A 24,361-nucleotide genomic window follows, 5' to 3' on the forward strand; every position below is an offset into this window, starting at 1 on the left:
CTGGGTTTTGATTGGCTACATGAGGCTCTGATGTCATAAGTTTGTACACCTGATCAAAAAGCACCACATAGGCAGACAATATAAAAGGAGACAAATGAAAGGGTTTCATGTGATAAATGATGTTAGAACAAGGCACCAGGAAGATAGAGATGAGTGGGGGAACATCTTGTGTTTATAGGAACACAGAAGAAATGTCACTTCTGTGATCGACGGAACAGGTATCATGACACTGGGCTCTCTGTCAGTTATTATTATTATAAGCTCTGTCCTCTGCACCAGCAGTCAGCAGAGGGAGAAGAATAAAACCAGAAACAATGTTTTAATTTCTCTTACTCTAGTGCAATGTGTGCCTTGGTTGTGCCAGGACGGCACTGGATTGTGATGTCAATTGCTACATTTTTGATACACATTTTGAATAATGTTTTATTCAAAAGGGTACATTTTTTGGAAAGATGGTGCAAGTAAGATTTATTTAATAATTGCTGGCACTGGAGCGGCCACAGAACTATAACCTCACAAGAGCTAGCTACGGTAGGTATATGAGGGGACCTTTTGTCGATTCATGCACCAGGGCCCTGTGGTCTCTACTTATGTCCCTGCAAAATAAATGAATAAAACACCTAAAACATGAAACCCAATTATTATTTTTAATTGATTACACAAAGACTTAATTTATATTTGCTATATAAACAAGTTATGTTGAATAAACTAACAAAATAAATTTTATCCTTCCACAAGATCTTTGCTGAAGGCTTGGGAGAGGCATTGAGAAACCCTGTACGGGTGGTAACTTGATATACGATATTGAGCAATGGCTTAGATTTTGTTGCTTTAGCTTCATTACGGATGCAACACACATGAACATGATCTTACAAGGCTACTAAAACAGCTTTCCTTTTTTTAAATAAATATATAAAAAATAAATTAAAAGGTCTGCGAACAAGAAGCCAGATTATATTTCAATAAATCCCTCTGTGTCTAGATGTAACGGCTTCCCTATATTACTTGAAATGGCTCCTTCCTTTTGTCTGACAGAATTGCGCCATGCAACATCTTCTATTGCTCAATAGAACCCCTAATACTGCTTTTATTAAATGCTTATATCACCGTCTGTCTTCTCAAAACCGGCTTAGAAAAAAAACTGCACACATCCCTTTAATAAGGTTGGCCAGTGAGAAATACAATCAGTGTTGCCACGTTTAAGAAAATCCAAATCCCTGATGCACCAGCCACATACAAACCATCACAGTATGATAATTTTGCATTTATGCACCTCACATACCAATATCAAACATCAGGTCTACAGGCATCAATCTTTAAGTAGATTCTATGGGATCTGCCATTTTGACAGCCTATATTTAAAGGAACACACCCACTACCATAACAACTTCAGCTTATTGAAGTTATTTTGGGGCAGCAATGTCTTTTCCAGCGGTTTAACCCTAGAAGTTGGCCCTCTGCCCCATCCCGTGCCCATATTAAGGACAAATGATTTGCAAATTTTTAAAAATACAGAAACAGGAAAGACATTGGGAAGCATATAATCTTTTTCTGTTATTTCTAACAACTCAGGTTACCAGAATCACAGAGATTTGGTTTTACGAGCAGTACATCAAGTGTTCGTTATAAAATGTAAAAAAAAGTAAAAAATAAAAGATGATTAATTCCAAGGACACAGATACAAGTTACACATTCTTCTAGAGTCATATATAACAAACAAAGGCCACAGAGGATGCCTCAAACAGAGCCTTCTGTGTCAAACTGATTTTGGATGATCTACTGAAAGGAAGACAAACACGTTCCAAGTTATAAACTTTAACTTCTGATGGAGACCTCTTCATTGTTAAGTTGTTTCTTTGCCCAACTTAATGGAATGTCTCACACTGCAAACACATACGTTATCTATGCTATGGACGTCCGCAGGACACAGCGGGTCTCCTTGTACGTCTCACAGAGGACTTGGGTGCAATCAGCAAACTAATTGTGGAATTGTGGAGAATTGTTAAATAAACTGAACATTGCAAATGCTGAATATCTAAAACAATTTAAAAATATTGCGGCTCTGTTTGTTTTTTTTCAACACAGTTATTTTTTCTTAAAACTTGATATTCCCTTGTCAATTCTCAAATCCAAGTATAGAGTATAACTACTTATGTAGAGTTCCTGAAGCAAAATAAAAAAAGAAAGCATTTGCCCAGGGCTAGATTTACATATCTGCCAAAAAAAAGCAGATACAGTGAGTTTCATTGGTTTAATAAATGGAAATTGCAGACATAGACATAAAAAACATGTACTCAAATGTAACATATTGGAATAGTGACCCTCCTTTTTTTAAAAATAGTAAAAAATAATAAATATATTTAAAGCAGCACTGTCATATATTTGGAGAGTTTGCATAATTGGCAAAGACCCCGAGGGTGACATCACAGCTTTGCTGCTGGGGGTCCAGTGGTCGGTGGGGGGGAGGAGGACCATTACATTTAACTTAGCTGAACTTGTCGCTTGTGGGAGCTGCCATCTTCTTCCGATCGGTCCTCTTCTGCTCCTGGCACTTCAGTGACAGGAGCCGACGTCACTACTGTACAGCATTAATGAATATGGAGGGTCCCGTGAGATCCTCCATAGACAGAGCCAATTCCCTGCAGCCAGGGACAGCTAGGGGATTGACATTTCTAAATTGCAGTAGCAAGATTGATTACTTTTGTCTATTTATATGTACTTTAAACAGAAGCATTGTAGACAAATGTCACGTTTACAGCAATTAGATCTGCAAAAACAATGCTTCTATATGAGAAGCATCCAATCCAATTCATCTCACCGAGAAGCACTGGGCACACACATGCGGACGCCAAACATAGCATCAATCCATTTAGAGGAATGGGAATTACAAAATAACCTGTGCCATTTCTCAAGGCAGCAGGGGCAGCATCTATGACACAAAAACTCTTTATGATTTTGATACTTAGAGAATAGCTTTAAAGAATTGGTTGGCAGTGATATAATTAGGGTGAATGTATAAGGAAATCTATATAAAAATACATAACTTAGGGCTACTGTTTTGGCTAAAACAACTGATTGCGGTCTAAACTTTACTGATTTCCATCTGAAAATATGCATTTTCTGTAAGTCTCTATTATAAAATCAGAAATGTTGCCTTCCAAATATATAATATTTACCAATTTATAACTTAAAAGCTAGGCCTGAATGCCTGCAGAAATTGAGTCCATTAATTAAAATGCTGATGAAGAGTGGCTCCTTTTAACCTTCTTGGTCCAAGGTATGTATGTGTGTGACCTTGGGATAGGAGTTACTTAAGCAGTCTAATAAAGCAGGCAGCATTTTCTTGCGTACACATTCCATTTTAGGATTCTCAAGAGTTCTTTGAACTTGGTATTAAACACAGGACTAAATTTACATTGGGGGCAATTTGAAGGCCTTAGCAATCTTCTAAGCTTTGGTTAAATCGCCTGAAGCCAGATTCTTGGTTTATCGCACGTTTTCCAGATGAACTTTGTGTTTACTTGTTGTTGTGGCATCTTTAGAACATTTGTTTCTGTTAAGATTAAATATATTATATTTTACTCCTTTTATTGTAGATTTTACTCTCTGTTACCATGTAGCTGTGAATAATGCTTATCCAAGAGAACTCTAAAACAAACTGTTAATAAAAAAGGTGTAAGTAGTAGCTGAATTATGACTTTGTGAGGTATGGCCTAGTATTCTTTCATTAAAAGCCAACTCTTACGACTATCTTCCCCTGACAAATGAACAGCTAAGACTGAAGTGGTGGGTGATATATATATATATATATATATATATATATATATATATATATATATATATATATTTTATTAGAACCAATCTTAAGCAAATTGACTAGAACCTAACAACAGTGACTATGTCCATCATAAAGATGGTAGATAGTGCTACTTACATATACACACTTTATACAATTGTACCCATGAAAGAACAGGTCAAGCAGATCATTATTTCTCTTGCACCTCCGAGATCCTTCCATCCGATGATACCAGGGTAGGCAACCTTCGACACTCCAGATGATGTGTAGGAGATTGTGGACATCTCCCATAATGTTCCTACAACCATAATTCTAGTAAAGCATTAGAGGAGATGTAGTCCACAATATCTGGAGTTCCAAAGGTTGTCTACTCTTGTTATAGACCGTAAGATGTTACAATGGCATAAATGTGACTTTCAGATCAAGTGATGGAGCACAACCCAAGTAATCTATAGACAAACATTTGCATCAGTGTGACCATCTTTCTTTATCACATCTGTTGAGGGCAAAGATGCTTTGTGCCGTGAGCCACATCAGAGTCCCTTTAAAGGATTACAGATCCTTGCTACTGGCTGTCTAAAAAGCTACGTTACTCAGATTGTTCAACTCGCTGGAGAACTTTCTCTCTTCAGAGACTTGATATGTTTCAGCCAACGCTCCCCTATTAATATGAATTATTAAAATAAAATTACACATATATAAAGAGGAAATCAGAATTCCCAACCCCAACATTTCAGACTGATAATTTTATTCTTCTTTCTATGTTTTGGGCCTTGATAAGGACCTATGTGCGGGTGAAATTTTTTCCACTTGATAATCAACTTATAATATTTCACATCAATCTAGCACACAAGATTATACCAGACACCGGGATAACAGTGGGGCTTTGTTTTTTTGCACATAGAGCAATCCAATTACCAGTATGGTATAGGTGCAAAGAGTAACCCAAGTTTTCTCCATCGTACCCCTACAAAGCTATCTCACTCTGCATTCTGTGAAATTATACGCCTGTCTCTAGAATTCAGTAGGATTACGCACTCCTTTGGTTGTTAAATTGATAAACTAGTATGGGTATATATATATTTGCCTACACATGGCTTTCATGAAGTGATCCAAGAAATAGCTCAGATTTCTCTTTTCTGCTGCCTGAAGGGAAGGTAAAGATGTTGTCAAGAAAAGACATACATGTGTTATTTCAAAAGCAGCTTTAAAAACCTTCTGAATGTAATCTAAATATTGCACCATGCTGCAGAGACACCAGAACAAGATGCTCCTCTTATTTCTGAGGTTTCTTCCTGGGCGATAGGGATCTGACAGATTACACCCTTTCTTGAGCATGTAGTACAGTTTTAGGATAATTAGAGTTTTTTTTTCCCCCTCTATAACACTTTCATTTCCATCATTTAGTTTTTTCAGGGTCAATTAAGTAAATAGGTTGCAAACAACAGCAATGCATAGTTCAGCAGAAATAACTGTTGTGACTATATACTAGAACTGACCCAGGATGAAGATAAAAACAAAGTAGATAACTCTATATCAAGGTCAAGAGAGGTCTCCTTATGGAAATCGAATACCGTGAGGTTTAGTTAAAATGCACCTGTCATTCGTGCACCATATTTTTCTCTCCCATAGAGAGTATCGAGTAAAGGCAGCTATGTTCATGTCTAGTGGAGCTTTGGGAGGTTATGGGACTTCTAAAGGGAGGTATTTGCATTACTTCAAGAACTAATTCAAGTTACTTTTACCAAAACCATTGATTTAAGTGGTTTGGGTGAAAAAGCAGTCCTTTTTCTGGCAATGTAAACAATTGCCATTTTAGAGAAACAGCAATGTTTACATTTGGCCATAAACATGGCTCTAGTAGATACCGGGCCGTAAGCACGCCAACAGTAGCCTGTCGGGCCGAAAGCACGCCAACAGCAGCCGTCAGGCCGTAAGCACGCCAACAGCAGCCGTCAGGCCGTAAGCACGCCAACAGCAGCCGTCAGGCCGTAAGCACGCCAACAGCAGCCGTCAGGCCGTAAGCACGCCAACAGCAGCCGTCAGGCCGTAAGCACGCCAACAGCAGCCCTGAGGCCGTAAGCACGCCAACAGCAGCCCTGAGGCCGTAAGCACGCCAACAGCAGCCCTCAGGCCATAAGCACGCCAACAGCAGCCCTCAGGCCGTAAGCACGCCAACAGCAGCCCTCAGGCCGTAAGCACGCCAACAGCAGCCCTCAGGCCGTAAGCACGCCAACAGTAGCTGTCAGGGCCGTAAGCACGCCAACAGTAGCCGTCAGGCCGTGAACACGCTTCTAGTAGTTTCAAGCCTTAACATGCCTATAGTAGTTGGGCCATAAACACGTTTCTAGTATCATCTTGACAGACACTATATGCACATCCTCATTGAAGGCTTTCACTTAATCAAAGTCTAAGTTTGGTGCTGCTGAATACGGTAAATGCTTCTCAAAGAGAAACACTGGATTCAATACTTCTTTATAAGAAGCATGCAACTGGATGAGCAAAGTGACATCGCGCATGTCCACTAGTGGCAGCTGCTGGGAGGAGACTGCCTGTCACTGAATTACATGTACAATGAGGGACAAGCTAAAAGTAAGGAATACTAGATTTATTTTTTTTGTTAATGTTACGATTTTCCTACAATACTGTTAAGAGACTGTTTATCAGTGGAACATTATATCGTTCACTAGAATACGGAGTAAAATATGTTCCAATATTAGTGTAACATATTTCTTGTTCATTCGAATACGGAGTTATAATTGTTTGGATTAAGGATGTCTGCCATCTATTATGATCTCTTTGCAAACAACTGTCTGTTTGCTATGGTTTAATTTACTGTTTCGTATTGTTTTCTTAACATAAAACTAAAAAAAAACTATTTTAAAATGAACCTGTCATATAAAAATAACATAATGATCCTTTAAATCTACTCAAATATATCCATATTTCAACCAAACAAATAGGTACATGAAAATATACTTAATGTCAAATAAAATGTAATAACAGCAACGGTTAGTTACAAAAGTCCCGGTATGTTATACATTTGCCTTCAGGAAAAACGTTCTTGGGCTGCGCCAAGTGTATTGTGGGAGGCCACAGATATATTCTATTGCATAAACTCCACAAGAAAATATCACAAACATACATTTTACCTCATACATTTACTGGCAATTTCACACGATGACAGAGTTATTTACTTATGTGTGAATTGTTGGAAATTCAAAGTGAATTTAAAATTTTACGCCACTTTCTAACTGAAAACATAGCTAGTGTAGTCTAAAATGTAAAGTTCACTTTGAATACCTGTGTTCACATGAGTGCAGGTTAGAATAAAATGTACATACATTAAACTGTGATGGGCAGCTAGTCATAAGATGACAACGACAGCTGAAAATTATTTAACACTTGAAGGTAAGACAACAGGCATCAAGGGCCTCCAAGCACTATAACTACTTCACTGAGATGACGTGATTATGGTGCCCAGAGCGTTCCTTTAAGTCAATAACCCTGTGAATACATTTAAAAGGTTTACTGAAAATAAACAATAGTATCCAGTATCCACACATGTGAAGATGACAGGAATATTTTAAATACATTTTACCCTGTATGATGAATGTATTTTACAAACCTCCACGGTCAAGTAAATCTATTCATCATATTGTGTGTAAAGCCTGCTTTCACCAATACTCTTATTTTTCTCCCTTATGTAAAACCTCTGATCCCATTTAATCCCCTGGCCTTATACTTAGCAGAGCCTCACGCCCATCCCATGCATTCTGTAACAGACAATGCCATGTCCCACTGGACCTGCCTTCTATTTTTGTTTAAAACACTTCTTATACACATAAAAAAGAAAATTGGCGCTCTCCACTAAACAAAACATTTGTCTAAGTAATTGAATATTTTCGATGAAAATAATTACTCAGCATTTTATATTTCCGAATTTGTCATTTTTACTTTGAAATTTACAATCCTCATGCCAATTCTCCACAATTCCTGCCTTATGAAATGTGGGCTTCTTTAATTATCCCCCAGGTAATGGCCCTATTTCCTTGTCATATCTTATTTTTATAATAGGCAGTCCACAGTTTATCTTTAACCAAGAACGCTAATAAAAAAATGCATTGTGCAGGCCAGCTATAATTTTTTTTTTATGGCAGCCCTGACGTGTACATTCTCCAAAGGCATCTGATATTAAAGTAGGCCTCCGATCGCAATAATTCGCAAGATGAAATATTGATGAGAAAAATAAATGTTGCAATTCTGCAGTAAGTCCTTTTATTATCAGTGAAATTGACTACCTATCTGCTCACCTGCTATTTTTAACTTTTCCTATGGGATTTGATGAAGGATAAAAGGGCACCCATACAGTATACACCGCAGCAGGGCCTGCGAAAAATATGTTATTTAAGATTTGTGTTAAAATTATCACTGGTCTGCAATGTGACTGTTTTTTTTTTTTAAAGGAACCTACATTATCAGTTGCAGTTTGCCCCTAAGTGGGTAGGTATGGCTTTTATTAACTCGAGTGCCCGAGGCAAACACAGTGCATTGTGCAGATCTCTGGTACTCAAGGTGTTAAAGTTCAATCTTGCTGATTTGTAGGACTTTGCACCTATTACCCAAGTCTGTGTTGCTTAATATCTTTGTCATCATCTTTGGTAACCTGCAAGTCAGTGTATTTACTACTTTTCAATCCCTTTTTGTTTCTGATCTGCAGATTGTTACACAGCTCTGTCTGTGATATGCACTAAACCTGTGCTGACACACATACAATTCATCAGCTCAGTCTACCTCCAAATGAGAAAATGTGCATGAATTATTAATAAGGAGGCTTGGCTGCAAAATGATTGAAGGTGTACCCAGAAGAGTGGCATAGGTTTGACAAGGCTTTACATATTGTACAGGGATGGATACAGCCAGTGATCTGCAGTTTAACCTGTTAACAGGTACACACCTATGCAATTTAGAACATGTAGTCCCACAATATTGTGCAATTTGTACCATTCTAAATGCCATGTGTTTAACAAAGGTAAGTGCAATGCTCGACATACTAAGTCCAAGACTTAGCAATACCTGGGTGATTAAAATAACAGTATTAACACAAAGCTGTGCTAGTGCAGATCTGCAATACCCATAGCAAGCTATGAACATACAGTAAAGTACACACAATGGTCAATATTCCAAACTTGGAATGTTTAACAATGATACACTGTGATATATGAATGCAAGGTTGTGCAGGCCAGCTGGGTAAGGGTTAACTAGACCTTAAAGGTACAGTCACAGAGGATTTTAACAGTGACAGCCACAGCACTGTCAAACTATATTCACTAAAGTGCAACGTTTTGCACAGCAATCGAGGTCACATCAACATGCAAAATCCCTTTATATCCGCCCCCTAAGTCCAGTCACATGCAAATCATTATTGTAGTAATTAATAATTAGCCGAGTTGGGAGCAGAGAGGTTAATCCGGTGTAAAACAAATGCAATCAAGCTGTACTACAACAGATTTACACCTGGGCAGATAAACCACAAATCCCTCCAAGGAAAGGGTTAAGGATTAAAATATACACACATTCACTAGACATGAATTAATTATGCTGCATGAGGCTGGGATTTCAGCCCTGAATACCCCAGATCCCAGATCCACCTTATACCCCACCCCCCAAGGCCACTTACCTGCTGGGTGACAGTGCTGGGGACAGGTCCCTGATTGCTGGCTGTGAGTGAGTGAGGATGAGGCTGGGATTGAGGGGAGCGGCGTGTACAGAGGAGACACAGAGAGAGAGGAGGATGGAGGGATGGAGGAGGGACCTATAGGAGGAGGAGGGCTGGCCACCGCTTCTCAGGCTGGGGATGCCACTTACTGATCCCTGCACAGTGGGGAGAATTAAGGGTTAACCAGGGGATGGGGGTGTGTGATGGTGAAAGGCCAGGGTGTTGGGGTGGCAGAGCACGGGTTAATCCTGCCGACTTGGCATTGGCAGTGATGGGAGTTGTGCCATGGCGCGGCACGCACCCTGCTGGCGCTGAGCGGTACTGCACGCTGACTGTGCTGTGAATGACACATTGAGCAGCACGTGTTTCCTCTATGGGCCCCATTCAGAACAGGACAGGGTACCTGTTGGAAGTGATGGGGTCTTTCTCTGTAGTCTGCAGTGAAGCCATAACCATTGGTTATTAACACAGGCTATGGAGTGGCACCAAACTAGGGCTTACAGATCCACCAACATTTCCTTAACAGGTATCACTTCTTCATTTTGATGGACAGCACATTTGATGGACAGCTACCCTGTATGTGGAGGGGGTTGTATATTTTGTTTTGGGGGGTAGCAAGTACAAATACGTTTTGTTTGTTTTTTGTGCATAGCTGATCATAACAAAGAGACACTGTGGGACATTTACCTGAAAAGTGTCAATTATGTTTGGTCTCTGATCTGCTCGTATTTGTTAAAGGAACGCTATCGTGTCAGGAATACAAACATGTATTCCTGACACAGTAGCAGTGCATGTGTGGATGTTTAGGCCCTCCTTAGACCACTCTGAAAAGGTGAGTTTATTCACTTTTTCCCACACCGTGCCAGTCTCGCCGCGGTTACACATGTGCGACAAGATGACTCGCTGTGCCAATTAGCATCACCACATAGAGATGCATTGAATCAAAACATTTCTATGAGGAATTTTCAGCACCTTCATGCAGAGCGTGGAGACGCTGAACGCCAGTCCTGCACTGATACAGGAAGCACTTTTAGTTGCTGTCTGAGTGAGGCGTTACTAGGCAGAAATGTAAACATTTCTTAAAAAGGCAGTGTTTACAGTGCTAAGGCTTCAGGGACAGGCTATAGACACCAGAACCACTACATTAAAGGGACACTATAATCACCAAAACATCTTTAGTTTAATAAAGTAGTTTTTGTGTATAAATCATGTCTGTGAAGTTTCATTGCTCACTTCACTGCCATTTAGGAGTTAAATCACTTTTGTTTCTGTTTATGCAGCCCTAGCCACACCTCCCCTGGCTGACATAGCCTGCATGGAAACAAAATGGTTTCATTTTGAGTCAGATGTAACTTACTGTAAAAGCTTTTATCTCCTGCACTGTAAATATAACCTTAATTACAAACAGAGGGCTCCTTCAAGGTCTAGTAAGCTATTAACAGAGCAGGAGATAATAAATTGTAACTTAAACAGAATTTGCAATAAAGGAAGTGTAAACATTAAATTTCTCTTTACAGGAATTACTTAGGGAGGCTGTGCAAGTCACATGCAGGGGGGTGTGACTATCGCTGCATAAACAAAGTGATTTAACTCCAGAGTATTGAGCAGTGAGACTGCATGACTCTAGTGTCCTCTAGAGGTGCCGTGGTTGTGGTAAATTTAGTGCCCTTTAAATTGTTCTAGAAAGTGTTGGCTTTTCTCTGCCTAAATTCGTCAATTTTTCTCAGAAAATACCAATTTTTGAAACAGAACTAGACTTGGAGGTTTGTTTTGGGCTGAACTGCACTTCAGCTGAATTTGGGCCCATCACGTGAACAATCGATATATCGATACAGACTGCTATTTATTTGGTTTTTGGGGGGTAGGGCCATATAAGCAGCTTAGTTTATCATTAGGGGACAGCCACTAAATGTTTTATTTATTTTTCACAAATCAAGGGACAGCTGAGGAAAGGGATGAGCAGAAAAACAATCTGTACTTCTAAGCAGGATTTTTACCAGACACCATGACTGCAGCTACTGATGGAGCCGTACCAGCAGTGATACATTGTGTTTTACTCTTGCTGTGCCTGTGGAAATGGGAGATAGCTTCAGTCATGGGTTCTAGCGTGAGACTAGGATACCAATATACAGTTCTTAAAGGGATTCTCCAACTTTTTTTATTTTTTTATTTAGTTAGAATAATGCATATTGGCATTATTCTTTAGGTTCCCTCTACCCCCCCTCCCCCTGCCCCCCCTAAAAAAAAAAAACACTCAAAGAGCAGTTAGAACTAAGTTTTACTTACCTCAATCCAGCGCTGGGTGAAGCTGCCAGCCCTGCTCGGCACACCCACATCCAGGACCGTCTTTAGGGCAGGGCAAACGGGGCTTCAGAGAAGCTGCCCTGTGGGCCCCGCTGCCCGCAATTTATTTGAGCAGCTCCATGGATCCGACGGTGCAGCTTCACCGGCCGGGCCCCTGCTGACACATGCCCACCGGGTGGCCCTTATTGCATGGGCCACCCGGTGGGCCTCTTAAGTGTGCGGGCCGGTGAAGCTGCACCGTCGGATCCATGGGGTTGCTCAAATAAACAGCACGCCTTTCTGTTTGGCAACTGGCTGGGAGGAAGTGACAGCTGCAAGTCACTTCCTCCCACAGAGAGATCAAAGCCGCGTGGGAGGGGGATGACAGTGAGGAGGGTTCCAGGCCGGGAGTGCTAGAGCCTAACTCCCAACTGCCTCAGCCAGCCACTGGACCCCAGAGAAACCACCCTCCATAAAAAGGTAATATGTCTGTATGTGTATCAGTATGTCTGTCTGTGTCAATATGTCTGTGTGTGTCTGTTTGTGTCAGTATGTCTGTCTGTTGGTGTGTGTGTCAATATGTCTGTCTGTTGGTGTGTGTGTGTCAGTATGTCTGTCAGTGTGTGTGTGTCAGTGTATGTGTCTCTGTACGTGTGTGTCAGTATATGTGTCTGTGTCTCTCAGTGTGCGTGTGTCCGTATGTCTCTCAGAGTGCGCCTGTGTCAGTATGTCTGTCTGTTGGTGTGTGCGTCTTTGTGAGTCAGTATGTCTGTCAATGTGTGTCAGTATATGTGTCTGTCACTGTTTGTGTCAGTGTGTTTCTCAGTGTGTCAGTATGTCTGTCAGTGTGTTTGTGGGTGTGTGTCAGAGTGTGTCAGTATGTCTGTCAGTATATGTGTCCGTGCACCTATCACTATGTGAGTCAGTATGTGTGTGTGTCAGTATATGTGTCTGTCAGTATAAATGCCATAATAAAAGAAAGATTGACAAAAATCTAGATAACCCTAATCCCCTTAACCTCAAGACAATGGCTGGCAATACCTGGGTTTTACTCCGGTGATGGTTTCCCTCCTTAGAGCAGCTACACTTCCCTGCTTCAAAGTGCAGAACTGGCTACTAAGTCAACAGATGAACAGACGTAAAGTCCCAAATTATTAGGCTGTTAAAGTGTTTTTATTAATACATTTAATGGATTATATTTCTTAGGCACTAGATATTTTATAGTGTAGAGATCAAAGGTAAAAAAGCGCTCCCTCCTGCCAGGTCACCTTCTGGACCCCGGCGGGCGGCAGCGTTCTAATGAGAGGCGGCGAGGGAGCTCTAACCTGTCTGCTCTGCTCCCTCGCGCGTCGTGTGCTGATGCTGCGGGAGCCGGAATATGACGTCATATTCCGGCTCCCGGCATCAGCAGACAACCCGCGAGGGAGCAGAGCAGACAGGTTAGAGCTCCCTCGCCGCCTCTCATTAGAACGCTGACGCCCGCCGCACTGAAGCCCCACTGGACCACAGGGAAGGATCCACACCAGCTCTCCAGGTAGGGAGGCTGGGTGGATATTTATTATTAATTTGTGTGTGTCTGAAAGTGTATGTGTGAGTGTGTGTGTGTCTGTGAGTGTGTGTGTGTGTGTGTGTGTGTGTGAGTGTGTGTGTCTGAAAGTGTATGTGTGAGTGAGTGTGTGTGTCTGAAAGTGTATGTGTCTGAAAGTGTATGTGTGAGTGTGAGTGTCTGTGAGTGTGTGTCTGTAAGTGTGTGTGTGTCTGTGAGTGTGTGTCTGTAAGTGTGTGTGTGTCTGTGAGTGTGTGTCTGAAAGTGTATGTGTGAGTGTGTGTGTCTGTGTATGTGTTTGTGAGTGTGTGTTTGTCAGTGAGTGTGTGTGTCTGTGTATGTGTGTGTGTATGTGTCTGTAAATGTGTGTGTATGTGTTTGTCAGTGTGTGTGTATGTGTATGTGTTTGTCTGTGAGTGTGTGTCTGTGTATGTGTTTGTCTGTGAGTGTGTGTGTCTGTGTATGTGTGTATGTATGTGTCTGTGTGTATGTGTCTGTGTGTGTCTGTGAATGATTGTATGAATGTGTGTGTCTGTCAGTGTATGAGTGTGTGCTTGTGAGTGTCTGTCAAATCAGTGAGAGTATGTTTGTGATTGAGTGTGTGTCTGTCAATGAATGAGTGTATGTCAGATCAGTGAGTCTGTGTCTGTCAGTGACGTCTGTGTGTTTGTCATTGAGTGTGTGTGGCTGTTAGTGTGTATACACCACTGAGTGTAGCGGAGCGCAGTACAGGAGCTTCTGTTTCCTGTACCTGGCCAGACTGAGAGGAGGTGCTCACTGAGAGAGCACTTCCTGTCAGTCCAGCCAGGTACAGAAAACTGAAGCTCCTGTAGAGGGTCTGCTCCGCAGCTACAAGACAGGTAGGAGGCACACCAGGAAGGGGAGTGTGACCGCTAAGAGGGTGGGGGGTGCACAAAGGGACAGAGAGGGGAGGGGAGAGAAAAACCAAGGAACAGGGAAAGGAGGGGGGAGGGGAGAAGAACACTAAGGGACGTGGAAGAGGGAGGGGCTGGTTAGGAGGCACATAGGGGAAGATGTTAATTTTAGGGGGGGGGGGCGGAAAAATGCATCTTCGCCTATGTACCCAAAAATCCTTGCACCGGCCCTGTGGCCGGGTACAGGAAACATAAGTTCCTGTACCGCGGCACGCGCTGCTCCGCTCGGCCACGCTACACAGAGTGCCTGACAGGGGGGAGCACTGTGCGCCCACCTCCAGCCGGTCACTGCATTCTAGCGCCCCCTGAGCCAGTGCGCCCGCTTGTGCCGCTTTATGGACGCGCCGGCCCTGGGTAGAAGGGGGAGCTTGTAAAGTATACAGACAAGAGATCTGCTGCTTTTGCAAGCTGTTTTTAGATATACGCTTTGTGTGCTGAGGCTGTCAGCACTGCTGTGGGAGTGGCTTGAGCTAACAGGCTGAAGACCGAAGAGGAGGAGGAGGAGGAGGAGAGGATTCAAACAGTAAGTAAACTTATTTATTGAGTGTGGGTGGGTGACTGAGGGTGAGTGGGTGAGGATGGATGGATATGGATGATGGGAGTGGATGGATATGGATGATGGGGGTGGGTGGCTGGATATGGATGATGGGAGTGAGTGGATTTGGGGATGGATATGGATGATGGGAGTGGATGGATGATGGAAGTGGATGGATGGATATGGATGATGGGAGTGGATGGATGGATATGGATGATGGGAGTGGATGATGATGGGGATGGATGGATGATGGGGATGGATATGGATGATGGGAATGGATGATGGGGATGGATATGGATGATGGATGATGGGAATGGATGGATGATGGGGATGGATATGGATGATGGGGATGGATGATATGGATGGATGGATATGGATGATTGATGATGGGAATGGATGGATATGGATGATGGGGATGGATGGATGATGGGGATGGATGGATGGATGATGGGGATGGATGGATATGGATGATGGGAATGGATGGATGATGGGGATGGATGGATATGGATGATGGGGATGGATGGATATGGATGGAGAAAGAGTGTGTGTATGTCTAATTTTTTACTACTTGTGTGTTTGCATAGAAACACTATATATAGAGAGATCTCTATATATAGTGTTTATAGGCAAACACAGTTTGGCTGAGGAGGGGGGCGGGTATAGAAAGTGAGCTGAGCTGTCAGTCAGACAGCTCAGCTCGCGAACGCGCATTCCGCGCACATGCGCGGTTGAGCTCTGAGTTTCTTCATAGGGCGGCATTCAATGCCGCTCTATGAAGAATGCGATTGGTGCAGCGCGAAACCGCGCATGCGCACATCGCGATGAAGCTTCTCAAGGAGAAGCGTCCTATTGGGCCCGCGATTTCGTCATTTCGACGAAAAAGGGGGCACGGCCTAGCGGGGAGCTCGGCGCTGGAACGGAGGTAAGTTTTATTATTAAAACTTACTCTGATTTTTTTTAATGACAAGTTCATATAAAAGCAAGCAAGAAGGCTGGGGGACCTTTTGTTGACTATAGAGTCCCTTTAAGTAACCAATCAGAGTGTTATGAACAGTCTTCACTGTTTATTAGACATGCCCCTACTCGCGGTATAGTGAGTAGGGGCATAATTTCCGAATACTAAGTATTGTTTGCTTAGTATTAGTAAATTTGGCTGAAAGGCCAATTTAGGTCTTTAAGCCTTTTAGTAGATAGCTCCCTAATACCGTGGGAATTAGGGAGTTATCTACTTATTCATTCCTGTCATTCCATTGACTGGTTAAGTAACTTACATTTTATATGAATGTATGTTACTTGATTGTTGTAAGTGTTGCAGATGCTTACAGCTGAATCCTGGCTATGTTTGTATACTTTTTATTTAAAATTGTATACAGTGTAACATTCTTTTTCTTCCACTGGGTAAGTATATAAGTACTTGGGCAATACATTTTACTTCCTTTTGCAGCCCTCTAGCCCTTTCCAGGACTTTTTAAGAGCCATTTTAGTGCCCAAAAGTTCGGGTCCCCGTTGACTTCAATGGGGTTTGAGTTCGGGGTCAAGTTTGAGTCCCGAACTCAAACTTTTTGCCACAGTTCGGCCGAATCCGGCGAACCCGAACATCCAGGTGTCCGCTCAACTCTAGTTGCAGTGAATGTGTTTGTTTCTTGGACTGTCATGGTTATCCAATATGGGTGCTCAGTGGATCCTTAATTCTGGAAAGCCACAGAAAACCTCACCTGTCCTTTTACTTCATCGTCCACAGTGCTGCTTGCTGGCTTCACATTGACTTCCCTTATGTTTTGCCGATGAGAGTAAAAGTTAAAATATAATTTGTTACCCAAACATTCGGGAGTTGCTGATTATGAAAATAAATAAATAAAAAGCAAACAGGACAAAGTTAGTATTTTAAGCAAGCAATATTCATGTCAAATTATCGTAACTCAGAAAAGTAATCACCTAGAGGTTTGCTCTAATATATAGAAAATCGATTTAAACCTGGGGATTACCGAATTCATGTTTTCCCAAGCATACACAGTGTATGACTAAAAGATAAGCCCATATAGTATGGCAAAATACTGTATAAAAAGGCACATTTGCAAGGACTTCCTACCAACATACCCACTACAATAAGCTGTAGGGATTTTGATACTTGAGGGTCCCTATAAACCACAGCTTTTACATAAGCCTTTTCTTTAATCAACTAGGTTTCCAGAATCTTACAAAACATTTGCTTATCAGCTTCCACACTTCAATTATGGCCCCGTTCTGCTTCCATCCTTCTCACAAAATGCAGCATTTGTCTAATCTTATCAGATAAACGTCACTCTGACAATTCATCACTAGTGATGTCGCGAACACGAAATTTTCGGTTCGCGAACGGCGAACAGGAACTTCCGCAAATGTTCGCGAACCGGGGGAACGCCATTGACTTCAATAGGCAGGCGAATTTTAAAACCCACAGGGACTCTTTCGGGCCAAAAAAGTGATGGAAAAGTTGTTTCAAGGGGACTAACACCTGGACTGTGGCATGCCGGAGGGGGATCCATGGCAAAACTCCCATGGAAAATTACACAGTTGATGTAGAGTCTGGTTATAATCCATAAAGGGCAGAAATCACCTAACATTCCTAAATCACAATGGATATGGATTGACACCTGACATGACATATTGACACCTTGACATATGGATTGACACCTGTCCTCAGAGACCCTGATACACACTGACACAGAGCAGAATAGGGACTGTTCACCCTACATAGGGTCCCTTGGCAGGTATGGATTGACACCTGTCCTCAGAGACCATGATACACACTGACACAGAGCAGAATAGAGACTGTTCCCCCTACATAGGGTCACTTGGCAGATATGGATTGACACCTGTCCTCAGAGACCATGATACACACTGACACAGAGCAGAATAGAGACTGTCCCCCCTACATAGGGTCACTTGGCAGATATGGATTGACACCTGTCCTCAGAGACCATGATACACACTGACACAAAGCAGAATAGAGACTGTTCCCCCTACATAGGGTCACTTGGCAGATATTGATTGACACCTGTCCTCAGAGACCATGATACACACTGACACAGAGCAGAATAGGGACTGTTCCCCCTACATAGGGTCACTAGGCAGATATGGATTGACACCTGTCCTCAGAGACCATGATACACACTGACACAGAGCAGAATAGAGACTATTCCCCCTACATAGGGTCACTTGGCAGATATGGATTGACACCTGTCCTCAGAGCCCCTGATACACACTGACACAGAGCAGAATAGGGACTGTTCCCCCTACATAGGGTCACTTGGCAGATATGGATTGACACCTGTCCTCAGAGACCTAATTGTGTAATAATGGTAATACTATTACCTATTATATAATATTGGCAGGGGCAAGGAAATTGCCTCTAAATAGATGGGTATAGGCAAAGAGTATGGAGACCGGAGTGATAAAGTGTCAATAAGGTGATATAAAGTTAAATGTATCACAGACACACAGCCACCCTTTCTCTTAGCTAGTTTCCAGAAATGCTGGATAGGTAGAAGGGCTATAAAGACTCAAAGAGGTCTAAGAAGAATCCTCTAAACTAGCCCTAATCTCCTTAAACACCTTCAAGGGTGTTCTAAGCTAAAGCTCAATCTAAACGTTTAGATGACTGCCTGATTTCCCATCACAGATGCTGGCTAGGAATAACACTGTGCAAGACAAAGAGTGGGTCTAAGTGCCCATAGTGCAGTAAAGTGTCCCTAGTGAAGTGAAAAAGAGAATAACAAGCTGGCGCCTAAGAGAATAACAAACTGGCGCCCTATCAGGGGACGTGTATATGGCATCGATTTGAGGAACCGGGAGATGGAAAAATATGATTGGTCGGTCCTCCTACTTCAAATTTGGGGCACTGCGCGTGCAATCTAATGTGCCACCAGATAGGAGTGGTGTGTTAAGTAGTACTATTACTATCAGTTTAATCCCTGTTATGTGCCTTTTTTTTGGTTTGGTTTTTGAAGCCACAGTGCAGCACCAGAGGGCCGAAAAATTAGGCATGTACACATGCCTGAAAAATTAGGTATTGTTGCAGCCGCTGCTGTAGCAGCAGCCATAAAAATTTATGTTTGTTTCCCAGGCAGAAAGTGCCCTAAAACATTGCGGCTTGAACCCTAGTTGGTGGCGGATAAGTCACGCAAGTCAACCGGCATTCAGAGCTAAAATACAGCAGCGTGTGGACCATTTTTAGCCCAAGGCAGCTCATCTCATCTCATCAGGCCTTTTTTAGTCGAATGTATCGCCCACTGTCAGTCCCTTCGGGATCCATCCCTCATTCATCTTAATAAAGGTAATCTAGACTTTTTTGACCTAGGCGACTTCAACCGCTTCACTTGTATCTGACAACTCAGCAAAGGAAGCAGCAGCGGGTACAACATCATCATCATCACACCGTACATCCATGTGTGTAATGCTGCCTGCCTGAGACATATCCCTGTTATCTACATCCTCTGGCAATAATGGTTGCGCATCACTCATTTCTTCAAACGGATGTGTAAATAACTCCTCTGACATACCAAGTGAAGCGGCTGTGGTGCTAGTGTTGGTGGTGGCGGCAGGCGGGTGAGTGGTATCTTGAGAGGTGCCTGAAGCTAAGCTGGAGGAGGATGGTGCGTCAAGGTTCCGAGCGGAAGCTGTAGAAGATTGGGTGTCCTGTGTTAGCCAGTCAACTATGTCATCAGAACTTTTCAAGTTCAGGGTACGTGGCCTCTGAAAACTGGGCATTATTCTAGGGCCAAAGGGAATCACAGCACCACGACGGCTCCTGCGGGGTGGCCTGCCTCTGCCTGTCATTTTTTGGGGGGATTAGTGGTACTATGCGTGCAAGCTACTGTGAGACCAGATATGAGTGGCAATGTGCACTGGCAGAGGTTGGCAGAGTACACGCTGTAGGCCTGACACCCGCTTGAAGTACACTGACTGCTATTAGCTTACAGTGAAAAACTTTTTTTGCTTTTTAAAGGCACGCTATTGTGACACCAGATATGAGTGGCAATGTGCACTTGCAGAGGTTGGCAGAGTACGCACTGTTGGCCTGACACACAGACGCTTGCAGACAACTAACTGCTATTCAATCTATAACAGTGAAAAAAAGTTTTTTGGTTTTAAATGCACACTATTGTGCCACCAGATATGAGTGGCACTGTGTACTGGCAGAGTACACGCTGTTGGCTTGACACACAGACGCTTGCAGACAACTGCTATTCAATCTATAACAGTGAAAAAAGTTTTTTGTTTTTAAATGCATTCTATTATGACACCAGATACGAGTGGTGGCACTGGGCAAGTGGGCACAGTATCCACTGTGAGCCTGACACACAGACATTTGCAGACAACTAACTGCTATTCAATCTATTACAGTGAAAAAAAAGTTTGTGGGTTTTTAAATGCACGCTATTGTGCCACCAGATATGAGTGGCACTGTGCACACTGGCAGAGTACATGCTGTTGGCCTGACACACAGACACTTGCAGACAACTAACTGCTAATTAATCTATTACAGTGACAAAAATTGTTTTGTTTTTAAATGCAAGCTATTGTGACACCAGATATGAGAGGTGGCACTGGGCTAGTGGGCACAGTATCCACTGTGAGCCTGACACACAGACGGTTGCAGACAACTATCTGCTATTCAATCTATAACAGTGAAAACAGTTTTTTGTTTTTAAATGCACGCTATTGTGACACCAGATATGAGTGGCAATGTGCACTGGCAGAGGTTGGCAGAGTACACGCTGAAGGCCTGACACCCACTTGAAGGACACTGACTGCTATTAGCTTACAGTGAAAAACTTTTTTGCTTTTTAAAGGCACGCTATTGTGACACCAGATATGAGTGGCCAAGTGCACGCTGAAGGCCTGACACCCGCTTGAAGGACACTGACTGCTATTAGCTTACAGTGAAAAACTTTTTTGCTTTTTAAAGGCACGCTATAGTGACACCAGATATGAGTGGCAAAGTGCACTTGCAGAGGTTGGCAGAGTACACGCTGAAGGCCTTGACTCCCACTTGAAGTACACTGACTGCTATTAGCTTACAGTGAAAAACTTTTTTGCTTTTTAAAGGCACGCTAGTGTGACACCAGATATGAGTGGCAAAGTGCACTTGCAGAGGTTGGCAGAGTACACGCTGAAGGCCTGACACCCAGACGCTTGCAGACAACTAACTGCTATTCAATCTATTACAGTGAAAAAATGTTTTTTGTTTTTAAATGCAAGCTTAAGCTATTGTGACACCAGATATGAGTGGTGGTACTGGGCAAGTGGGCACAGTATCCACTGTGAGCCTGACACAGAAGCTGGCAGACAACTAACTGCTATTCAATCTATTACAGTGAAAAAACATTTTTTGTTTTTAAATGCAAGCTTAAGCTATTGTGACACCAGATATGAGTGGTGGCACTGGGCAAGTGGGCACAGTATCCACTGTGAGCCTGACACACAGACGCTTGCAGACAACTAACTGCTATTCAATCTATTACAGTGAAAAAAAAGTTTGTGGGTTTTTAAATGCACGCTATTGTGCCACCAGATATGAGTGGCACTGTGCACACTGGCAGAGTACACGCTGTTGGCCTGACACACAGACGCTTGCAGACAACTAACTGCTAATTAATCTATTACAGTGACAAAAATTGTTTTATTTTTAAATGCAAGCTTAAGCATCAGGGTTATAAATGGTCTGGTTAGGGGCACATTGATTTAAAATAATAAAAATGATCAATATGTAAATATATGTTTTCTACATTATCTAAACAATGCATTTTAAAAATGAATGGCTCAGTTGTAGTCTAGATTGCTCCTTTAAAGATTACTGTAAAATGCTGATAAACAGAATTATAATTACCAAAAACATGTCAAATGCTCATTTATTGTATTGTTTGGGTTAATTGTTTGTTTGATTTTAATTCATGTTTAATTGAAATAGAAAATAATTGGCATAAAGAAACTTTTCAAATACTTTAATATAAAAATATTTTAATTTACAAAATGTTACACAGATATAAAATACACACACATTGTTCAGAAACAGTCCATATATTTAGAAAACATTTAGTCAACGTATGGAATGTTTGTTTGATGTTTATGGGCATCAGAGGAGTCGTTGAAATGTTGAAGCAATCACAAAAAGTTCTAAAAAAAATTTCAGTAACACGTTGACCATTGACACGCTGGATCGGTGAAAAAGTGCCCTATGCCTTATATTATAAAGACACGAGTTTCAGCATCAATTACCTTTTCAAAGACGATTTATCAACACATTAACGGAACCATCTTAGTAACACAGAAATATATTTTTGTCTGCCACTAATTGATTTATAGTGGTAATTGGATAGGATGTATCACCACTCAAGATGAAGGGTTTGGGCCCTTACATACATTTAAATAGATTGAAGAGTGGTGAAACACAAGTGAAAAAGTTACTTGTTTCTAAAATTTAAAATAATTCCCTGGTGTTGGTATAATCTTAGTAACATCTAAAAAGTCTATACACTATGATTGTCTGACATTGTCCATTATGCCATATACGCAATGCATTCCTCAAAATTCTTGAAGAGTCACTGAAAATAATTTCTGACAATTAACCAATATCTTATGCCACCCTGGGTGGCAGTAGTGGCAGGTGCAAAATTAACTAACAGTTCCGTTACCAATTAGACCAATACAGTGACAAATTGGAAGTGTAACCACAATATAGCAAAATCCATAACATGGCAATTATGCAATAAATGAAATCTCCATATTGAACTGCTTTAAACGTCAATGTCCATAAGGGAAATAATAGATAAATGACACACCTGTCACTGCTAGCATCACTTGGCTGTTTGTAACCTTAAATATGGGATGTAGTCGCTAACTTTGCGTTATTGAGCTGGACACCATGAGATCATTGAGATGAATGATCACATCACAAGTTCGAGCTGATTCTCAGTGGATCATGCTTTTTGACTTTGGCAACAATACCGGCAGTAAAATGGTCCGTAAAATTATCATTATGACTTTAAAACAAAATATTTGTTTCACTACCCAGGAAATTTGAACACCGTGCATATAACATAGAAACACTTCATGTACTTGTCATTCTGTTTTCTTTTGATTTCAACAATGCACTGAATAATTCACCAGACCAGGGTTGGGAATGAGCATGGATCTCTCCCTTTAAAGTCCTTGTGATGCCAGTGACCATTTAGAAATCAACGCAGGGAACTATTCTGGACAAACAGTATGAAAGCCGGGTCATAGAACAGGGATAACAGAGTACCATAAGGCATCTGTCTCTGAAAATCCATATAGCACCCTAAAAATAATAGGCATGAATTAAAATTCTGCTTTGATTTGTGAATCTGTAATGCAAAAAGGGCCTCACTGATATCAGTCATCTAACTTAATGTAAAGTAATGTACTGCTTCTACTGTATGTACCTGATTTCTATAATAAACATGGCGAAATAAGAATAGACACTAGAAACTGTTTACACTGTTAAAAGGTAAGTTCCTTTCATTTATTTTTAAAGTAATCAACTAAAGTGGTTTCAGAAATAATTTAAAAAATGCAAAAATGCTAAATAGGCTCAGAATCTACGAAATTCTACCTTTAGTTCTTTCACAGTCCAAATGTAGGTTAAGGTCCATAAATCTGTTTTAAGTGCAGTTATCATTGGCTCAAAGCAATGGCAGAATCTTCACTGCTGTTTCCTCGGTCTAGTCCGAGCCTGCGGATGGACTGAGTGTACTTCTGCTTTCCCAATGTCACAATTTGTTGGATCATCTCTGCTATGTCAGTTCGGCCACTGTCCTGCATAGCCTTCACTAGTCTCTCCACACAGTCCGGCTGAGAAGAGTTTTTATTTGCCCAAACGAATAGCATTTCCAGTATCTGTTTGTCCAGATCCCCACTGAGAAAGCAAAGTGAAAATATGTGTTAAAGGTACCTGTCCCTTTATAACTTCTTCACTTCTTCATTCTGGTAGCTACAGCGGTCACAGATTCCCTGCCCATCGAGCCTGTACGGACAATTGGTAGAACCCTCTCACAACTTTCTATAAGACCACCTATACTGCAGTCAGAAACATATGTTGTCACGGACAGCAGATGAAAAAAGGTCAGTGGGAGCTGCCAATAAATAACTTCTTGTAGCGTGAGTCGCGTTCAGCCTAGACCAACCCATTCTAGTGCATCAAATAACTGATTTTAATTGTATTTATCAATAAAGCTAATTTTTTAACTGTTTTATGCTGTGTGGAAGGTTGGATTCAGAAGAACGTAAGTTTTAGGGCCATTGGGGCTGTGATTGTCTAATCTATGCATGTGGGGTATATCCACTAAACATTGTGACTTCTTGAACACTTACCAATGTGCACTGCTTCTGCATCATGACACCAACAAAGTAATTTGGATATAAAATTTTCTCTTTGGTGATGTATCCTACTATAAGCCTTAGGACTACTTATTATGAAAGAATAGGCAATCTACCGTGTATAGGCAACTTGTAAGACCCTCTCCCAACTTTCTATAAGAGATCC

The 24,361-nt window shown here is 41.7% G+C and overlaps 2 protein-coding genes and 1 long non-coding RNA gene across 3 annotated transcripts in view; 1 reads left to right on the forward strand and 2 right to left on the reverse strand.

Moving 5' to 3' along the window:
• The window catches only part of SLC25A22 (solute carrier family 25 member 22), a 46,312-nt gene extending 36,748 nt beyond the window's left edge, over positions 1-9,564 (reverse strand). Inside the window, exon 1 of the mRNA XM_063437992.1 lies at positions 9,477-9,564. The gene's annotated coding sequence lies outside the window, so the exon portion shown is untranslated. The remainder of the gene's footprint in view (positions 1-9,476) is intronic.
• Positions 1-24,361, forward strand: part of LOC134578261 (uncharacterized) — a 550,797-nt gene that overhangs the window by 476,129 nt on the left and 50,307 nt on the right. The gene's annotated exons all lie outside the window — the stretch shown is intronic.
• The window catches only part of PIDD1 (p53-induced death domain protein 1), a 33,974-nt gene continuing 32,128 nt past the window's right edge, over positions 22,516-24,361 (reverse strand). Inside the window, exon 16 of the mRNA XM_063437991.1 lies at positions 22,516-23,734. Coding sequence (XP_063294061.1) covers positions 23,494-23,734 — 241 coding nt within the window. The 3' untranslated portion in view covers positions 22,516-23,493. The remainder of the gene's footprint in view (positions 23,735-24,361) is intronic.

The sequence above is a fragment of the Pelobates fuscus genome, chromosome 12 (genome assembly GCF_036172605.1).
Source record: "Pelobates fuscus isolate aPelFus1 chromosome 12, aPelFus1.pri, whole genome shotgun sequence".
NCBI classification, from domain to species: domain Eukaryota; kingdom Metazoa; phylum Chordata; class Amphibia; order Anura; family Pelobatidae; genus Pelobates; species Pelobates fuscus.